A 19,919-nucleotide genomic window follows, 5' to 3' on the forward strand; every position below is an offset into this window, starting at 1 on the left:
GGCGCGGCCGGCGCCCGCGGGGGGCAGGGGCTCGCGGCGGGGACGGATCCGCGGCGGGAGGGGCGGGCTCGTCGGGGGGCGCCCCCGGAGGAGGGGGCGCTCGGGACACTCACAGGGCCCAAGCCGGCACGGCCGCCGCCTTCTCCAGCGCCCGGGCTCGCCCGTGCCTGGGCCTGGGCCCCGGCGGGGAAAGGGGGTGCGGGGGTGGGGTGGGGGGATCCGCGCTGCAGGCGCCGCCGCAGGACCCGAGCCCCGGAGCCGCCGGCTCGCGCGCGCGCGCACACCGCCAAGGCGTTCGCGGTTGCCGGGCAACGGCCGTGGCGTCACAGGGGGATGCAGCGCGAACCCCACGTTCTCCAGGGCCGGAGCCCCCGCGTCCGTCACCCGCCGAAGCGGTCCAGGTCCAGCAGCTGACTCGAGGATGCCCTGCCATGACGGGACCCGCAGGCTGGACTCCACTTCCTTTCCCAGACACTGAGAGTGCCCGCTGTCCTTTACCGACAGCTCAGCTCTGGTGTGCGTCGGTGCAGGGGGCGGCAGCCTGGAGCCCGAGCCCTCCCTCCCCAGCTGTCACCTCGTTTTTCCTAAACCTCATGATTTTTCAAAGCTTTAGGAGTCGAACCCTTTGGGCAGGCAGAGGCAGTCTGGCCCAGCCCTAGGGGCCGGCCAGGGGAGCCTCTGGACGACTCCCGCAGAAAACCAGGGTGAACTCAGTGCCTCCTGCAACCCGCAGCCCAGCAGAGGAGACTGTCCCCGGAAGCCAACATCCTACAAAGCGGTTAGCGCGCCGCGGACCCAGCACACCTGGACCGGCAGAGGGCGGCTCGCACTCCCACTCCTGGAGAGCCGCCACGGGCAGCCTGGGACCAAGCTGAAACATCAAGGCTGAGCATGAGGCCCGTCCGGGAGGAAGGGGAGGCCGTGGCGGCCACCTAGGCTGTGCCAAGGCCCTGTGGCATGTCACAGGAGCAGAGAGCAAGCTCCAGTAGCCAGCGCTCAAGGCACCAAGCATTGTTCCTACAGCACCTTCCCCTGAAGGTGTGAAGGAGTCGGACCTGGCTGATCACACCCCCTACCCAATTCCTTCCGGAGATCCTGAGCCCAGCCCATTCAGCACCAAGCGGCCAGACAGAGGCCCCACCTTTCAAAGGAGCCTGTATCTGAAGAGGGGAGGAAATGCACTTTATTTGTGTCCACACAGCTGAGCTGCCCACGTGGCGTAGGCTGGAAAACACACACACACAGAGCTGTGCTCTGATGTTAGGACATTGAGAAGTCAGCACCTGTGGGCCAAAATGCTTGCCCTAGGTGTAACTTCTAACCAATAAACGTTGCCAGGATGCCGGCCGGGCACCTGGCCCCAGACCTTGCCAGCATGCAGTCAGACCCATGCCTCCCACAGGGGTGCCTGGGCCAACTCCAATATTTCATGGACCGTCTTCCCAGGCACAGGAAAGCGCAAAACCCTCTCCCTGCTAGAGGAATGTGAGGCTGCAGAGGGAGGGAAGGGGGACAGGGTGTCCTCCACTGCCCATGCCCAGGGATGGGAGGAGTTGCAGCTGAGATGCTGGGAGAGGGGCCCAGCTGCCCACTCCCATTTGACACGGATCAGGATGGCCTGCCCCAACAGAGGACACCCCAGTGGACAGCTCCCTTGTGTTACTAGATTGATGAGACAGTGACAAGGCCACTGGCCAGGACTGTCCTGAGCGGAGCTGGGAGTGGTGGCCGTCTCTGCCACCCAAGGGTGACAACCTGTTGCTTGCGAGCGTGGCGGGGCCTCTGCCTCGGGAACAGGTATTCCGTAACTTCACCAGCACACCCGTGCTGGCCTGCCAAGTCCACTCAAAGCAGAAAGGGGGGTAACCTAGATTTGTCAGTCGTCAGCAGGACCACTACCTAGACCCATCTCATGGGGCTGGCCTGGTGAGCTGAGCTGAGACCTGACAGCCATGCCAGCCACAAACCAACTGGGTTAGGCATGGGTCGGCCTATGCCTCTCTGACAGCGGGGTGAGCTGGGAAGGAAACCCCAGTCAGGGCTCCCGACCCATCCTGGCAAGCTCCTGTGCCAGGAGTCAAGCAGTACGCCAGAGGCAACAAGATGACAAAGCCCCCAGACTGTGGGCTGTGAAGCGACAGAAGACCCACGCGAGGGACACAGCAACCAGAGGACCCGCTGGCCAGTGTAGATGAGAAGGGCAGAAGGCTGCGGAGCTTGCAGTCCGAATGAGGTGCAGCCCTGGACCCCGTGGCCTCCTAGCCCAGGCCCTGCAGCTCCGCCTCCGATTTTGCATGGCTGAGGGGCCGGAGAGTCCGAGGCGGCCTGCCCTCATGGCCCGAGTCTTGTTCCTCGTAGGTGGGGTTCAGGCGGCCCATGTCCAGGGGGCAGAAGAGGCTGCGCTCGGCACCTGAGTGGCTCTCCACCAGGGCCTCCAGGCTGGGGAAGTCGGCCGGCAGGTGCTGGCAAAGGAAGGGGCTTCAGCATGGGGGGCCCTTCCTGTGGCTTGCACCCAGCGCCAGCATCCTAGGGCTCAGGTGACATGTGCTATCGCGGAAGGGCCACAGACCACTTCCTCTCGCCCTCACTACCTGACCACTCCAGCCTGACCCTGGCTGACACCCAAAGGGAGACTCAGGTTGTGTGGGCTTAGGCAAGGTCATGCCCCTCCATGTGGGTTCCTGCTTGGCTACCCACCGGCTAGGGTATGGGGAAGCAGGATTTCTAAGAGCCAGGATCCCAGCAGAAATGTGAAGTGTCACTCAGTCCAGCTCTATCAGGGTGCCCTCGGGGAGCACCCTCTAGATTGGGGACCCTCAGTGACCACGAACCCTCCAACTTTTCCTCCAAGAGCGCTTTGCTCGGGCCTGGACCAATGAGGAAGGATCAGGAGCAGGGTAAGGGAGGCGAGATAAGGGGCAGGGCCAGCTTGAGCTGTGATGAGGGTGAAGCCACCAGTGGGGCGGAGCCAGGCCCCTCCTGCACTCACCTCCAGGCAGTAGCGGCCCACGTGGTTGCGGAAGATCTGGTGCGGCACCACGCCGCACTGTGTCCGCACCGACAGGCACCACTGGCCGCTGGTGCCTGGCTCTGGCCACAGCAGGAAGGCTCCAAGCACATCTCTCCGCAGCAGGGCCAGGGCACTGGGCCTGGGGGATGGAGGGCAGGAGAGGCTGTGGGCAGGATCCCTAGTCTGGGGCAGCCTTGGCCAGTCCCCCTGAGCAATGGACAGGCCCTGGGCTTGGAATGGCACTGGGGTTAACTGTTGTTCTTTGTTGCTAGCCTCAGGACCCCAACAGGAGAAGGAGGGAGCCATGAAGCAGGTCAGCAGCTGGCCATGTTCCCAGGGTCCCTCACTGGAGCTCCCCACAGCCCTGCCACCAAGGAGGTCTTCTCATTATCTCATCTCACATTTAAGAAGACTCAGGGGGCCCAAGGTCCGCGGAGCTGGGGAGCTCTGTCTGTGCACAGAGATGGGCCTGGTAAGAGTGCCAGGGGGAGGGGAGAGTCCACCCTCTCACCCTATGCCCACAATAGAACTAAGCATCAGGCCAGGCCAAACCTACGCCCCTCCCCCAAACCTGGAGACGCCGGCGAAGGCCCAGATGTTCTCCGTCAAGCTGCCTTCGCTTTCCACCAGGCACGAGGAGCCTCCAGGACCCCGGGGCCATGCCTCCCACGCAGCAGGAACTGTGGAGACCCCATTCAGGGTCAGAGGAAACAGGGCCTCCCACTTCCTATGCTAGGCGTGCCCTCCATGCAGGTCCCAGCATGCTAGATGGGTCTCCTCCCAGCCCTGCCTCGCGGGCACACCAAGCTGAACAGTGGCACCTGTGCAAGCCCCAGGCACTCAGACTGGGCTGTCTGTGCACCTGCATACACAGGTATGGCACTTCCACACTTGCACAGAGGCACCAGTCTTGAGGTGCAGCCACTGCCCTGCAGATCAACCCTTGCTGGCCATGCCCTGCGATGGGCACCAGTGCACCAGGGCGACTCACAGGCTTCACGTGCCGACAGCTGCAGTTGAGCCTCGTGCGTGCAGGCCCGGTAGGCCCCGGAGCGGATCACCTTGCTACGGATGGCCTTCTTGCGGACCAGCGTTGGGGAGCAATAGGGATTCCCCAGGCGGCCGTGGCGGGCGCCCCCTCGGCCCTCCGACTCTGACAGCTCCTTCTAGGGCACCCAGGGAGAGGCTGTGGGAAGGCAGACTCGGCCCCAGCTACTGGGGTGCAGCCCCCAACCCTCCCCCAGTTCTCTTCCCTCCTCCTGCCCATCCCTGGCTGGGGGCACTGCATACCCCACTGCCCACCGGCCCCTCTGCTGGCAGCCGCCGGAAGGAGACCAAGGCGTGGACGTTCTGTGAGAGCTGATCCCGACCGAAGGGCTCCCGCACCAGGGCCGGTGGGCCCCCTGCGGGCTTTCGGGGCTCATCCCATGTGGGGGCCTGGCAGGGCTCAGGTCGTGCCCTCTCCTCAGGGTGCTGCAGGAGGTAGGCGAGCTGGAAGGAGCGGCAGAGTAGCAGGTGCAGGATGTGGATCTAGGGCAGGCAGAGGCAGCTGCCGTCGGATGGGGCACCCGGTTATCACCACAGTCGTGTACAGCCCCTCAACCAGGAGTGCCCTGTCTCACTGGGCCCCAGAACCTCACCACCAGGCTCCCGCCCCAGCCTCCCTCCCTCAGCAGGAACAGGGACAGCTGCCCCTAGAGAGGGTGCCAAGAGTCCAGGCCCTGGAGTCTGGCCCCGGGTTCCAATCCTGGCCCCATTTCTCAGGAACACCTGGGTGACCATGGCCTTCTCCATGATCCTTTGAGGAGTTCATGAAGAGGCCAAGCAGAGGCTCCGGACTTGTGTGCTGACTGCAAGACATGCCACACACTGGAAGACCAAGCACCAGGTCGCGAGCAGAGGTCAGCCTGGATCCAGCATGGGGCTGGACGCACACGGCAGCAGTGAGCAACAGCCTCAGCGCCTGTCTGCCGACCCTGGGGTCCCGGGGCTCTGCAGCTGTCTCGCCTTGAGCTTCTCAGATGGCTCTGTCCTCACCACCCCAGTGGAGCGCACGCAGCCCAGCCTGGTCCAGCCTCTGCTCTCCAAGAACTCAGACAACCGCCATTAGGGACAAATAGATAGAGGGTTGGGGATGAGGAGGGCGCCGCAGGAGCCTCGGGAACACGGAGGCTGAGCCTCAAGCACAGAGGAGAGACAGGGCAGAGGCCACGGCACAGGCAGAGGCCACGGCACGAGCAGAGGCCTGGTGCTGGCTGCACTCCTCAAAGCCAAGGACAGGCTCTGGCCTACAGGCTGCCAGGGGCCACTGAGGCCACGGACCTGCTCTCCAGAGCCTCCAAGGTGACAATGTGGACAGGGGCTCTGTGCCTGCAGGCGGCCAAGACGGAAAGGCCACCTGATGTCTGGCCCATCCCCTTCTCCATCCTCAGCAGGACCTCCCCACCCCCACCCACCCGCCTTATGGCCCAGGCACCTCTCCTGGCTGCCTGCCCACGAAGAGGTGGCAGAACAGCTTGCTGGCCGGGCTCCGTGGGTTCCGCGCGATGAAGGCAAATTGGCAGTCAGCTGGGCACCAGGTGGAGTAGAGGATGCGCCTCAGGGCATGCGCCATCAGAAGCACCTACGGGTCGGGGGTCGGGGTGCTCATGGCCTCCATCAGGCCAGCTCCAGCCACCTGGCTCCTGCTAGCCCCCCTACACCCCTCAGGTGGCCGTGGCCTTGGGATGTGCCAGCCTGTGGGTGGGATTGTGACCCAAAGGCAGAGCTTGCACAGATTACTGGGTCAGAGACAGGCAGTAGTGCAGGCCCGGGCTTGCAGCCTGGGCTCTGAGGCACATGCCAAGGGTTCAAGTCCTAGCCCTGCCACAGCTCCTCCACATGCCTTGGTGTGACATGGCTCAAGTAAGGAGACACTAGTCCCTCTCAAACAGGTGGTGGTTGACACCTCATGCCAGCAGCTCAGTGCTTGATGCCAAAGCCCATGACATGCCTGGACCTTAGGTGATGGAGGCCCACAGTCACGGGGAGCACAGCACGGTATGACCCATGGTCAGGGTCCATTCTGTACCAGGAGAAAGAGTGGGCCGTCTCCAGCCCCGGGGGGGTGCCAGGCAGAGGAACGGGGCATCTCCAGCCCTGGGGGGTGCCAGGCAGAGGAACAGGGCATCTCCAGCCCCGGGGGGGTGCCAGGCAGAGGAACGGGGCATCTCCAGCCCTGGGGGGTGCCAGGCAGAGGAACAGGGCATCTCCAGCCCCGGGGGGTGCCAGGCAGAGGAACAGGGCATCTCCAGCCCCGGGGGGTGCCAGGCAGAGGAACGGGGCATCTCCAGCTCCAGGCTCCCAGGCAGCCTGGCCTGCTCCTCAGCAGGGCTGGGGGAGAACCTCCCTGAACCCGCCCCCCACAAGCACCCCAGGAGGCAGGGCTGAGGACAGCCCTGGGGTAGATGCCCCACTCGGAGCCCCTGAAACTCCTACCTCTCCCTCCCCACTGTAGATCTTGAGTCCCTGGAGGCTGAACTTGAGGATGACAGCCCGGCGGCGGGGACAGTCCTGGGTGGAGAGTCGGCAGGAGTAGCGTCACCTCTCCATCCCAGCCTCGGGGCACCGTGAACCCGCTGTGCCACCCCCAGGGGCCAGGGAAGAGTGGTGGCTCCTCGCTCACCATCCCCATCGAGGCCACACTGTGAGAATCTCCCGTGATCTCCCAGCCGTGGGGCCCTGCACAGCCCCGAGGGAGGGGGTCCCGGGCCAAAGGAGCCATGTTCCCTGGGGACAGCTGGCCTCCGAAGGGGCTCATCCTCCCGCCAGGTCGTGGCCCCCACGGGGGACACCCCCCCAGCGCCTCCACCTTCAGCAGCCACAGCTGTTGCTGCACCAGCCACACGCTCTCCTGGGTGTCCAGGTCGTCCACAGGGAAGGAGCCCACGTACTGTTCAGTGGTGGTGTGGCAGGGAGCAAGGAAGGTGGCAGGGGTCAGACCCAAGGCCCCTGGCCACCCTTCTCCAGATCCCCCTGACCCAGACATACTCTGCTCAGTCAGGCAAGCTGTGGGCTCTGCCATGTCCCTGCGGATCCCCTCCCTCACCTGTACACACCCCCCCCCCACTCCAAAGCCACTGGGGGAAGGGAGACACGGAAGTAGTTCCTTGACCCTCAGCCTCCCCTACCCAGACAGGGCCACCCACAAGCCAGAGCACCCAGGCTGGGCAGCCCCACCCACCTGGGCAAACTTGGTGATGCACCTGGGCCGGTACAGGGCAGGCCCGCAGTCAGAGGCCCTCCGGCCCCCTGCCCCCGCCCGCTGCATGGCCTTGGGATGCCCAGCTTCAAGATTGCCGTGATTGAAAGCTGACTGAAAGCTGTAGGGGGCGAGGGGGGAAGGGGAGGAGTCGGTTCCAGGCAGGGGAGCCGAGCAGCTCCTGCCGAGGCCCCAGGAGCTCCTCTGCTCCTTCCCAGTCCTTTGCCAACTCATCCAACAATCCCCCCAGGCCACAGGCGCTGGGGACACAGACTAGCAGACAGTGATCTTTCTATTTCACACCACGATGAGGAGAGAGACACCAAATTACACACCTCGCGATATGACAGGCTGCGCCGGCCCGGCCCTGCCAGGAGCGGAGCTGAGCACAGGCCACCGCTCACTTTGTTCAGCAACTCCAACCCCCAGAGAGCTGAGAGCCTAAAGCCTCACGGCCTCTGTTCCCAGCAGGGGGAGCGGGGTGGGGGTGCAGACTGTAGGCACCACCTGCCTGGGAAGGCGTCAGAGGGGTGTGAGGGCCTCGGGCATGGCCTGTACAGGCAGACGCCAGGTGGGCAGCTGGGCCGAGGCAGAGCCGCCCTATGGCAGTGGCAGTCTGACCTGGTACGCAATCAGTCTTCAATGCCAAACTGGGGAGCTCTGCTTTGTGGGCAGTGGAGAGCCAAGGCAGGTTCTGGGGTAGGGCAGCCCATGGGGTGGCCATGAGCCAGCTGGGAGAGCTAAGGCTGGGAGCCTGATTCAGGCACCCTGGCTTATTTGGCGTGGCCTGGCCCCCCGGCCCTACCCAGAACCCAATGCAGACCATAAAATCCGAACCCATGTGAACTTACAGTTACCCAGCATCCGGGTAAGGAGAAGGTGGTCAATCACACACACCCGCTTGTGGGCAGAGAAGCGGCCTCCGTTAGCATCCTCCAGCCACCCCAGCACTGAGCCAGGGCAGGGCAACCCATGTGCTCACACCAGTCAGAGGGGCACAGTGCCTCTTCCCAGCAAGCCCAGGACTCAGCCCCCCAGTGTCTTCCCAGGTCCCCTTAGCTGTGTCTGACAGGGACCCTCCACGACACTAGCTGGCCTGGGAGCTTGTGCAGGTGCATGAGCCTTCTAAAGAGCCGCAGCTGCTTGAGGTCTTGGCAGCCAGGGTCACAGGTGGGAACTACGCTGCACAGTGACAGCAAGCGCTCTGGGGTCCCTCCCAGCCCAAGACCTCCCCCTGCTCTCTGGCACCTCTGCTGCAGATCCCAGTGTGCCCCCCTCCTTTTGAACTGGTTAGCTGTGCAGCTGGCACAAAAGGGGCTTAGAGGCTCCCCCTAGCTTGAAGTCGCATCTGGGGGCTGGGATGGACGTAAGAGTCCAAGAGCAGAGAACAAGGGAGAGAACTCAGGACATGGGGTGGTGGGCAGGGAGGGGTGGGGAGGAGAGCAGAGCCGGAGGGTTCCCAACCCCACCTCCAGGCTGACACCCCTCCCCGCCCCCGGCACTGAGAGGGCAAGGGGGTGTGAGCCAGGTGAGCAGCACACTGGTAGGCTTGCTCTCCACCAGCCCCAGTGCGCCCAGGCAGGGGTGGGCGGGCTCACCCTCCCCCTGCACCCTCCCCCTGCACCCTCACCTGATCCTAGCTCTCCACCTCCAGAAGCTCTCGTCTTCAGCCTTCTCCGAAATCAGACGCTCTCCCTCCCCTCCACGGCTCCACGGGGGGTCGGGGGGCGGGGAGAGGGAGGAGGAGGGGAGGGGTGGCTGGGACAGGCTGGGACCACTTGGACAGGGTTGGGCTTTGCCAGGTGGCCCGGCTCAGGGACAGACGGGCGCCCCTCCAGGGTCAGGCACGGAGGCCCCTCAGCCGCACAGAGCCGAGCGTGGGGCCGGGGGTGGGGTGGGACTCAGGTATGGGAAGGCACCTGCTCGCAGCCAACGCGGGGGTGGTGGGGTGCAGCAGGCGGTAAAACCAGCGCCCTGGGGCACTTCCCTGAGGCCGGGCACCGTCGCTGGCGCTCTCCTCCTCTCGTGGACAGGGGTCCGCCGCGGCAGCGGGCTGCGTCCCGGCCTGGTCAGGTCCCACTCGGGCGCCTCCCTCGCCAGGGGACCTGCAGCTGCTCGGAGACCGAGGTCCACGCAGCCGGGCGCAGCAGTTGGAGGTGGGGTCTGACAGGGTGGGACCCCCCCCCAGGCGAGTCACTCCCCCTGCCTCAGTTTCTCTGCCGTGCGCTGATCTTGGGGCGGCAGCAGCCAGCCTCGCGGCTGCTCCCTAACACGAAGTGCCCGCTTCCGCGGGGCGCCCAAGCTGCGGCCGGGTGCGCGGGGGACGGAGTTAGCGACGGAGAAAACGCGCAACAGAGAAAAGAGCGCGGGCTGCGTGCGCGGAGCTGCGGGGGTGCGACGCTCGCCCGGCCCGGCCCGAGCCGCGCGCGGTCCCCGGCGTGGGCTGCCCGCGCCGCCGCCCCGCAGCCCACCGAGCGCGGGCCCCGGTCGCCCTGCGTCCCCGCCGAGGGGCGAGCGGGACGCCCGAAGCGGCGACCCCGGCGCTGACCGGGCGCTCCTCGCGGCCCTCCCGTACCCCGGCCTCCCTCGCCACCTGCACTCACGCGCGTCCGCCGCGTCCCGAGCCCCGCGCGTCCCCCGCGCCGCGGCCGCCCCACGTGCCCGCGAGAGGCGACCCCGGCATCAGCGGGCGGCGGCGTCCAGTCCCGCTCGCCAATCGGAGCCCGTGGAGCCGCGCCGCTCCGCCGCGCCGCCCAATCAGCGGCCGCTCGGGGGCCTGGGCACCGCCCATCCCGGCTCGGGCACCGCCCATCCCGGCTCGCACCCCGCACTCCCGCTTAAAGGGCCTAAGCCGGGGGGCGTCTGTTGCGGGACTGCGCGCCCTGAGCCCCCCGAGGACTCACTCCCGGGACACTCCTGGGGAACCCTGACCCCTCCCGCCCCTTGCCTAGGGTCTTCTCGTCCTCTAAGCGTCGGCTTCCGCAGCGCCTCTTCCGCGAAGCCTTCCCGTACCACCACTCTGCGGAACCCTTGGGACTCCTCGCTTGCTACCCATCTCATCCTATATGTAACCCCGCAAGCGGCGCCCAACAGCAGGGTCCCCACCCCGCATGCGCGGAACAGAGCCCCGCTCCTTGGTCGTTCAGCGATGCTGTTTGGACCCATCCTCATCTCTCCGGCGGCTCCCAGCGCAGGGCCTGCACTGTGGGCCTGCACCCCAGCGCAGGGCCAGGGGTGACGGTGCCGCCCGGGCTCCCTGAAAATGCAGAGGTGGTAAGAGTGGCGACCAGTGCGCTGAGCCAGGTGCCCTGGGGGAGCCTAGAAATGATACGGTAAACCCAAGTCGGCCAAGCTGTTCGTGTGGGTGAAACCGGCGGATTGCCCGTGCACCTGCCCAGCACGCAAGAGACGAGTGCTGGGCCGAGGGCCTGGGGTGTGTGGCTCGGGCCGCGTGGGGCAGTCGCCGTGCGCCCCACTTCTTTGGGAGTCCTACTTTGGGAGTCTTACCTGCCACGCGAGGCCTGGCTCTGAGCGCCCGGAGCCTCACCCGAGGGAGGCAGCTGATGCTAGAACTGCCACGCGGAGTTTTCGGACCCTCGGCTTGGCCCAGTCAGGGCCTTTGGGGGGAGTGAAGCATCAGATGAAAGCTATGTCTCTTGCGCTGTCACTCACCCTTTCAAATACGTAAATCTTCAAACAAGCAAATATTAAATCCTGACTCGAACACGTTTCTGATAGAATTTTAAAACAGTGACAAGAATTTCAGGTCAACGTAAGAAAAGCCCAAGGACTCGCATGTGAAGGGGACAGCTGAGTACAGAGGGAGCACTCTGCCTCGGTTGCAATGGGTTGAAGGAGAGAGGACCACCTCGCAAGTGGGGACATGCACTGGGGTCCAGAGACATGGAGATCTACACACACACACACACACACACACACACACACATCTGGAGCCCTGTGTGTGAGGTCAAGTACGTGACCTTGCCCCCTGATCTTGCTGCCACCCCTGAGCTTCTTCAGCTGGTCTTCACCCCTACTTGGAAATACAGTATCTCCAAGCCAAGTGCATGTAGACATTTGAAGTTCACCCCTTCATTGTCACTTAGGTGTCAATGTTACCGCTCCGAGGACCTAATTCCCCCCCGGGCACACAGTGACTCCAAGTCCCTACCATGACTGTGGCCCCATTCTCGGCTCATTGGAGGTACACACCGCCCTTGGGGGTCAGCCAGCTCCTGGCAGCTGCTGCCCAATGCCTATCCCCTGTTCATGACAAAGCAGCCCTCAGGAGCCACCGGGAGCAGGGCCTGCCAGCTGTGGGGTTCATGACTCACTTGCGTGGGCAGCCCCAAGAAGCCGCCCGTGTTCAGCCGGGGAAGGGATGGCAGCGGAGGCAGGCAGGGCCGGTGAGTCAGTGACAATTACTGAACTGCACAGGTGTGAGCCTGCTGTCACATCCTTTCTCCCAAATCCCGGAATCTGGCGTTGATGTTGCCAGCTGAGCGGTGAGTGGGCAGCGACACCAGTGGAGCGCTGAACCTGGAGCCCAGGGGGTGAGCTCAGGCAGGCCTGGCACGCGAGCGGCTCCTCACGCGCACGCACACGCTGGCATCTCCTTTCCCCCTGCGGCCCCACCCCTTCCCGTCCCTGAGCACCCCCTGCTGATCCCTAAGTGTGCTCATGGCTGTCCCTGCAATCCATCCCCAGCACTGTCCCCCACAATAAGCGACCTAGAATGGAGATTTAAAAAAAATTTTCAGTGTTACAGACTGGATTGTGTCATCACCTCACCAAATCTGTTTTGAAATCCTTCCCATTAGGACCCTAATGTAACATAAACAGAATTGCAGGGGGTCTTTGCAGTCTGCTGCTTCACACCCCCAGCCACGATGGCCAGGGCTGAGCTGCAGCCAAAGCTAAAGCTGGCAGCTTGAGGTGCCACCCAACATGGAAGCCCAGGTACTGGAACCGTCACTGCTGCCTCCCACAACGCCGTTAGCAGGAAACTGCAGTCCCGAGCCTGAGCTGGGAATCGAACCCAGGCATGGCGCTGTGGGCTGCAGATGATCCGAACCGGTGTCTTGGCTGCCAGTTTAAATGTCCATCCCTGAAGAGGTAAATTCAAATGAGATCATTTGTGAGGGTTTGCTGTGAGCCTGCACACATCCGATCTGCAATAAACAAGCCTGAAAGACTGGTGGGTGCAAGGCGTGGGTTAGTGTCAACAAGTGTCCGAGCCAGAGGGCAGGCCACAGGTTCTGGTTCAACTCTCTGCCTTCCTCAGTGGGCCAACAGACTATGTGCTTACCCAAGGTCACGCCATCAGTGCCACTTTCAGCAGGGGCACAGACCGCAGGGGCCTCTCCCTGCGTAAGGGTCAGGGCCAAGGGCACCGTCTCCCACTCTGCAAGTGAACGCGCCCTCTCTGAGGTCAGGTGACAGCGTCCCAGGAGCTCATGCTGTTACTTCCAGGAAATGGGCTTCCTCGGACCCACCCTTGCGCCCTAGTGCTCTTTCTGGGTGCCCAACTTCACCATCACAGGATGGCATGCCAAACCCCACCCTATCTGTACAATTGAAGGCCCAGAAGGTGGCCCCTTGCTGCCTGTAATCCAGAATGGCCCTGGCACTTGAATGAAGACTGAAAACAAAACCAGAGCACCCATCAAGTGGCGTCCATCTCTGCAGCCTGGCTCTTCATCCACACCCCTTACCCTCCTGGCCTCTCTTCTTTGGGGCCTAGCTTTGGAAACTCAAGATGGTCTATTTCCTTTTTTTTTTTTTTCCTCCACTCCTCTTTTAACAAATAAGCCTTTAACGATAAAAAAAAAAAATTCATTTTATGGGTCAGTGTGGTGACATAGCAAGTTAATCAGCTGCCCACAGCTCTGGCATTCCATATGGGGGCCAGTTCATGCCCTGGATGCTCCTCTTTTTTTATGATACAGTTTTATTTTAGGATACAATTTCATAGGTCCTGGGATTTCCCTTGCCCCTCCCCAATCTCCCTCTCCCCGCCCCCGATGGTTTCTCCTGTATTATTATAATAGTACAGTCCTTTAGAACAGGTTCTAGGTCCATCATTTTGCTGTTTAGGTGTATCCTCATATCGCCCCATCCCACTGCTTTCCCTTCTATTATTAGAATACTACAGCTTTTCACATATAGTCATAAGCTCATTATTCTGCTATTTAAGTGTATCCTGGAATTGCGGGAATGGACAACGGCAGAAGGTGCACCATCCTACTGTCAAGATATATTTAACAGTTTTATTAGGAGTCCATCTGTGATTTGGAAGTAGAGATGCACACTGCATTGTATCTTCACATCTGGACATAGTTATGTAATGAAAAGCCACAAAACAAAACCAACAACAGGAATAAAGTTAAAAAAAAAAACTTACAACACCATGGAGTCAAATAACATGCTACTGAGTAACCAATATGTAGATGAAGAAATGGAAAATAAAAACCCTTCTTGGAGAAAATGGTGCTACTGTATGATCTGTGAATCAGTGAAGAATTTAATAAAAAGAACTATTTTGAAGAAATGAAAATAAAAATATCAAAACACATGGGCTGCAGCAAGAACAGTATTGAAAAGGCTACTGATCTTACAATTTGCATGAAAGTTGCCTTATGTCAGAGAACACATGATATTTGTCCTTGTGGGACTGACATAGTTCACTGAGCATAATGGTCTCTAGTTGGAACAATTTGGTTGCAAATAGTAGAATTTCATTCTTTTTAATGGCTGAGTAATATTCCACCAAGTAGATGTACCAGTTTCTTTATCTCTCTTCTTTGGACAGGCATCTGGGTTGCTTCCATCTTTTTGCTATTGTAGACTGTGCCGCTGTGAATATAGAATCACGGGTCCTGTTCGCACATGCAGAGTTCATTTCCTTTGGATATATTCCTAGGACAGCTGGGTCATATGGCAGGTTTATTTCAGTCCTGTTAGCACTCTCCATATAGACTTCCATAGTGGCTGTACTAGTCTATACCCCCCAACAGTGGAGGAGGTACCATTCTCCCCACATCCACGCCAGCAGGTGTTATTAGTAGAGTTCTGAATGTAGGCCAATCTCACTGGAATTAGGTGAAACCTCAATGTGGTTTTCATTGTACCTCCCTGACAGCTAGAGAGCCTGGGCTGCTCCACCTCTAACCCAGCTCCCTGCTCGTGGCCTGGGAGAGCAGTGGAGGCTGGCCTATGGCTTTAGGATCCTGCACCCCATGTGGGAGAGCTGGAAGAAGCTTCCAGCTTCGTATCAGCTCACATCTGGCCGTTGTGGCCATTTCGGGGAGTGAATGGATGGAAGATCTCTCTTGTCACATTTACCTTTGAAATAAAAATAAATCTTTAAAAAAATCTAATTTTAAAATATGCTGAGTAGGGGCTGGCAAAGTTGCACAGCCTACCAGGATGCCAGCATTCCAAATGGGCCCCAGTTAGACTCCCAACTGCTCTACCTCCAAACCAGCTCCCTGCTAATGCCCTGGGAAGGCAGTGGAAGATGGTCCAGAGCGCTTGGGTCTCTTCCACCCATGTCGGTGACCCGGAAGCAGCTCCTGGCTTGCCTAGTTCTGGCTGTTGCGGCCATTTGCGGAGTGAAAGTGGATGAAGATCTCTCCCTGGCTCTTTCAAGCAAAAGCAAATTATTAGTATTACTTTTAAAGATTTATTTATTTTCATTACAAAGTAGTCAGATATACAGACAGGAAAGGAGACAGAGAGAAAGATCTTCCATCCGATAATCTGCTCCCCTAGTGAGCACAACGGCTGGTGCTGTGCCCATCTGAAATCAGGAGCCAGGAACTTCCTCCAGGTCTCCTATGCGGGTGCAGGGGCCCAAAGCTCTGGATCGTCCGACTGCTTTCCCAGGCCACAAGCAGGGAGCTGGATGGGATGTAGAGGTGACGGGATTAGAACTGGTGCCCATATGGGATCCTGGAGTGTTCAAGGAGAGGACTTTAGCCGCCAGGCCACCGCGCTGGGCCCCCCTTTTATTTTTTTAAATATGCCGAATAAAGAAACCCTCAGCCCTCCTGTATCTTGTTGCCAGGTTTTGCTGCATTAACTGTTAGTGTACAGAACTGGTAGACGAGTGAAGGACAGATGAGCAGTAACTAAGTTTTAGCCAGGTCTGGGTTTGTCCATGACCTTCAACTGTGGGACATTTAGCTAAATTCACTTGCTGCTCAACTCTGAGGTAGTTTTGAGAACTTGATAAGATGCTTTAAAGCATGTAGCATTAAGAAAGTGTAACAGCAATAGCGCTGTGGTTTGGAGGCTCAGACCCTGCTAGTTGGTACCTGTGTTAACCATTTGAATGCCTGGGGGTTCGTCCCCACACTGCTTATGATCCTGTCTCCCACGAACACACACCCTGAGAGGCAGCAGGGGATGGCTTGACTTCTCTCACCCATGTGGGAGACCAGGATGGAGGTCTGAGCTCCTGGCTCCAACAGGGCCCAGCTGCTGTGGGCACCTGCGGCGCTAGCCAGCTGACAGATTTCTGCCACTCAGTCTTTGAGAGAAACTTTTTTTTTTTTTTTAAATAGGAATGCTCTCTGAACCTTGTTTTCTTTTTTTGAATTATTTTACTTTACTGGAAAGGCAGATTTACAGAGAGAAGAGACAGAAAGATCTTCCATCTGTTGGTTTACTTCCGAAATGGCTGCAATAGCTGGAGTGGAGCTGACCCGAAGCCAGCAGTCAGGAGCTTCTTCCAGGCAGGTCTCCCATACAGATGCAAGGTCCCAAAGTTTTGGGCCATCCTCTAATGCTTTTCCCAGACCACAAGCAGGGAGCTGGATCAGAAGTGGATCAGCCAGGACACAAAAGAGCACCCATATGGGATTCCAGTGCTTGGGGCTGGAGGATGGGCCAATTGACCCAACATGCTGAGCCAAAACACTTAAGGTTTAAGGAGCAAGTTAAGCCTTTGCTAGGATTCTACAATGTGTTTGTAACTACAATGTTAGCAATACAGTCCATTTCTCCTTGAAATAATCACAATGCTTCTAAGTGATCATTCTGAAAAAACAAACAAGGGTTGTGGATTTTGAGCCCACTGTTTGTGAATGTGGAAGTCAAGACTTGGGGTGATGAAGTGGGTAGCCAAAGTTACACAGATGGTGAATGACACATCCCATGGACTGTCACGTAGGACCACACACAACCAGACATGTTAGGAGCCTGGGCTGAGTGGTGTACCACAATTAAGTCAACTGCAACGTGGGAACTGATGGGAAGCTGCTCTTCTAGGGGTCCAGCAGGTAGGACATGCACGTGGCACACTCAAATCGATTCAATTCTCAGCTCTGACTCCTGGCTCCATCTTGCCAACATGGACCAGGGTCAGGGCTAATGTCAGCACAAGGTGACCTGGATTGTGTCCCCAGGGCCAGCTTCCACCCAGCCCATCTCAGCTGCTGCAGGTATCTGGGGAGTGAACACTGCAAAGAGACTCATTCTGTCTCTTCATAATTTAAAATGCTTTCACTCTACACACTATTTCAGTGAGGTTGAGTCACACCAACAAGTAACCTAACGGAGTCATGCTGCTGTGCAAGCGACCTCATCAGAAGTCAAGTTCTCCATCAGGAAAATGGACGTGTGCGGATGACGCAGTCTGGTCTTCAGGAAAGCATGGTTCCTGCTGCTGCTGGACAGTATCAAAGACTGGATGAGTAAGATTCCCTGCAGAGTGAGTGTGCAAGCAGGACTTGAGCTCATCCTTATGAAGCAACAGCACGTCCAGTCAACCCACTCATCTCAGACAGTCCTCACTGGGAATTTCCCATGGCTTTTTTGCAACGCAACTCCACGGCACAGAGTAGGATCATAAAAGCTGTGACACGCGCCGCGGCTCCGGGCGGCGGACAAGCTCACGCACGTGCCGGCGTCCCGTGAACTTGCCACCTGCCACACTGAAGGTCACTCTGCTGTGAGGACAGGATTTGAGGGCAGCCGTGGAATCTGGTCGATGTCCTTAAGAAGTTAGGACAGTCCAGACACTTCTCAGTAATCTCACACCTAATTTCAACAGCACAGTCAAGACAGTGTTTTTAAATATGTTAAAATTTAAAAGACACTCTAATAAATTTGAGTATGCAATTTCATTTCCAAGCCCTTTCCTTGTTTATACATACTTCTTTTTAAGATTCATTCATCTATCATTGGAAAGTCAGATTTACAGAGAGGAGAGACAATGATCTTCCATCTGCTGACTCACTCCCCAAGTAACTGCAACGGTCGGAGCTGAGCTGATCCAAAGCCAGGAGCCTGGAGCCTTTTCCAGGTCTCCCACGTGGGTGCAGGGTCCCAAGGCTCTGAGCTGTCTTCCCACTGCCTTCCCAGGCTACAAGCAGGGAGCTGGAAGGGATGTGGGGAAACTGGGATAAAAACTGGCGCCATACAGGATCCTGGTGGATGCAAGGTGAGGACTTCAGCCATTAGGCTATGGTGCCCGCCAGGCCCGTCGTTTACTTTTTTTTTTTTTTTTGCAAAAAGTATTTTCACTGTTGATTTCAAAGAAAGGCAGGCAGGCAGAGCAAGCCAAGCCTACAAACGAACACCCACTGGTTCATTCCAGGGGCCACACTGGCCTAGAACGGGCCAACCAAAAGCTAGCAGCCTGCAACCGGCCTCCCGCCTGGGTGTCAGTGACCCAAGGCATGACCTGAAGCTCCCAGGATGCACATCAACAGGAAGCTGTAATGAGAAGCAGAGCTGCAACTGGAGCCCAGGGACTCCAGCACAGAATGGAGTGCCCCAGGTGCCAGCTTCATCATGCAGGGTGCCTGCCCCCTCTGCGCTTCAAGGCCCTTCCTCCTCCGGGGGACTAGTCACAGGGCTGCTGAGCCAGCAGAGGGCGTCATGAGCACTTCACCCCATGTCCACAGCTAACCACTCTCTGTAGCGCTCCAGTGTTTGTTAGTCCAAGAGCATATCTGAACACTGAACATTCACCGAGTATGAGGAACGGGACTTAGGATCTTTATCAGCCTTGAAGAAAACATGAAACGGGCCAGTGTTGTGCAGGCAGATTGAGCCAAGGCTTACACAGCCACCATTCCCTATCGGAGTACTGATGCTAGTCCCAGCTATTCTGCTTTCAATCCAGCATCCTGTGATGGCGCCAGGAAAGGCAGTGGAAGTATGTGGGTGTCTGCACCCATGGGAGGCCAAGGAAGTTATTAATTCTTGGTTTCAGCTGGCGCAACCCAACTGTTGTGCTCATCTGGGGAGTGAACCAGCAGGAGAAAGATCTGTCTCTTCCTGTCAATCGGCTTTTCAAATAAGTAAATCTTTTAAAACCCAGAAAACTGTTTCTGAAAACCTCCAATTAAGTAATCAGTATTCAATAGATCAGAAATAATTTTCCAATAAAATAAAGAATTCTGGACCCAGCGTGGCAGCCTAGTGGCTAAAGTCCTCGCCCTGCATGCGTTGAGATTCCATATGCACCGGTTTTTATCCTGGCTGCTCCACTCCCTTCCAGCTCCTTCCCTGTGACCTGGGAAAAGCAGCTGAGGACAGCCCAAAGCCATGGGAACCTGCTCTCACGTGGGAGACCCGGAAGAAGCTTCTGGCTGCTGGCTTAGGGCCACCTCAGCTCTGGCCGTTGTGAACCAGCAGATGGAAAATCTTTTCTTCTCTCTGTAAATCTGCCTTTACAGTTAAAAATAAACAAGTCTTAAAAAAAAATTCTGAATTGGAATTGCGGTGTAACAGGTTAAGTTTTTCCTGGCAATGCCAGCATCAGATTGTGACAATGGTTTCACACCTTTGCTGTTCCACTTCCAATCCAGCTCTTTGTTAACACATACATAAAATCACAAGCAGAGCTGCTGTTGTGATAAAACAAAATAAGCTGTTCCCTGCAACGACACCCATTCCATATCAGAATACACCAATTTGATCCCAGCCTGGTTTCAATGCAGCCCCCTGCTCACATGCCTGGGAATGCAGTGGAAAATGACCCAAGTGTGGGAGGAGCCCAATGGCATTCTAGGCTCCTGGCTTTGCTTCAGACCAGGCTGGCCGTTGTGATCACTTATGGAGTGAACCAGCAGATGACAGACCTCCCTCCCACCCGTCCTCTCTCTGCTTCTCCAATACAATTTTTTTTTTTTTTTTTTAAAAAGAAGGTGAAGGGCCCGGCAGCGTGGCCTAGCGGCTAAAGTCCTTGCCTTGAACGCGGCCAGGATTCCATATGGGCGCTGGTTCTAATCCCGACAGCTCCACTTCCCATCCAGCTCCCTGCTTGTGGCCTGGGAAAGCAGTCAAGGACGGCCCAAAGCTTTGGGACCCTGGACCCACGTGGGAGACCCGGAAGTTCCTGGCTCCTGCCTTCGGATCGGCATAGCATCGGCCGTTGCGCTCACTTGGGGAGTGAATCATTGGACGGAAGATCTTCCTCTCTATCTCTCCTCTCTGTATATCTGACTTTCCAATAAATAAAATCTTTAAAAAAAAAAAAAGGTAAAGAAACACTGTCTTAATGGATTTTAAAAAAGCAAATAGACTAGAGCTTTTATTTTAAAAAGTAAAGCAAAACATTCCACTGCAAGGAACGTAAAACTCAAAAAGAGGGTAATATTTATAGCTAGTTCTGGGGAAAAACTAGAAACTTTAAAACATAAGCTACTGGTCAGC

The 19,919-nt window shown here is 58.1% G+C and overlaps 1 protein-coding gene across 1 annotated transcript; it reads right to left on the reverse strand.

The window, feature by feature from the left end:
* Positions 1-2,258: 2,258 nt before the first annotated feature.
* On the reverse strand, positions 2,259-7,477 carry SH2D5 (SH2 domain containing 5). Its single transcript, XM_040987722.1, has 9 exons — positions 7,233-7,477; positions 6,861-6,941; positions 6,488-6,562; positions 5,487-5,633; positions 4,301-4,540; positions 4,002-4,176; positions 3,582-3,690; positions 2,990-3,149; positions 2,259-2,462 (listed from the first exon to the last, which is right to left on the reverse strand). Exons 1-9 carry the CDS (start codon positions 7,317-7,319, stop codon positions 2,259-2,261), a joined length of 1,278 nt encoding a protein of 425 aa, XP_040843656.1. The 5' UTR covers positions 7,320-7,477.
* Between the last annotated feature and the right edge of the window lie 12,442 nt (positions 7,478-19,919).

This window comes from Ochotona curzoniae, unplaced genomic scaffold (assembly GCF_017591425.1).
Source record: "Ochotona curzoniae isolate NIBS_2020 unplaced genomic scaffold, NIBS_Ocur_1.0 contig_4792, whole genome shotgun sequence".
In the NCBI taxonomy this organism is placed as follows: domain Eukaryota; kingdom Metazoa; phylum Chordata; class Mammalia; order Lagomorpha; family Ochotonidae; genus Ochotona; species Ochotona curzoniae.

Excerpts from the sequence above, each read along its gene's own strand:
- SH2D5 (XM_040987722.1), bottom strand. The coding sequence starts at position 7,319 with ATGCAGCGGGCGGGGGCAGGGGGCCGGAGGGCCTCTGACTGCGGGCCT. Across the intron at positions 6,563-6,860 it reads AACAGCTGTGGCTGCTGAAG|GACTGTCCCCGCCGCCGGGC; the intron begins GTGGAGGCGCTG and ends CTCTCCACCCAG. Across the intron at positions 3,691-4,001 it reads GCTGTCGGCACGTGAAGCCT|TTCCTGCTGCGTGGGAGGCA; the intron begins GTGAGTCGCCCT and ends GGGTCTCCACAG.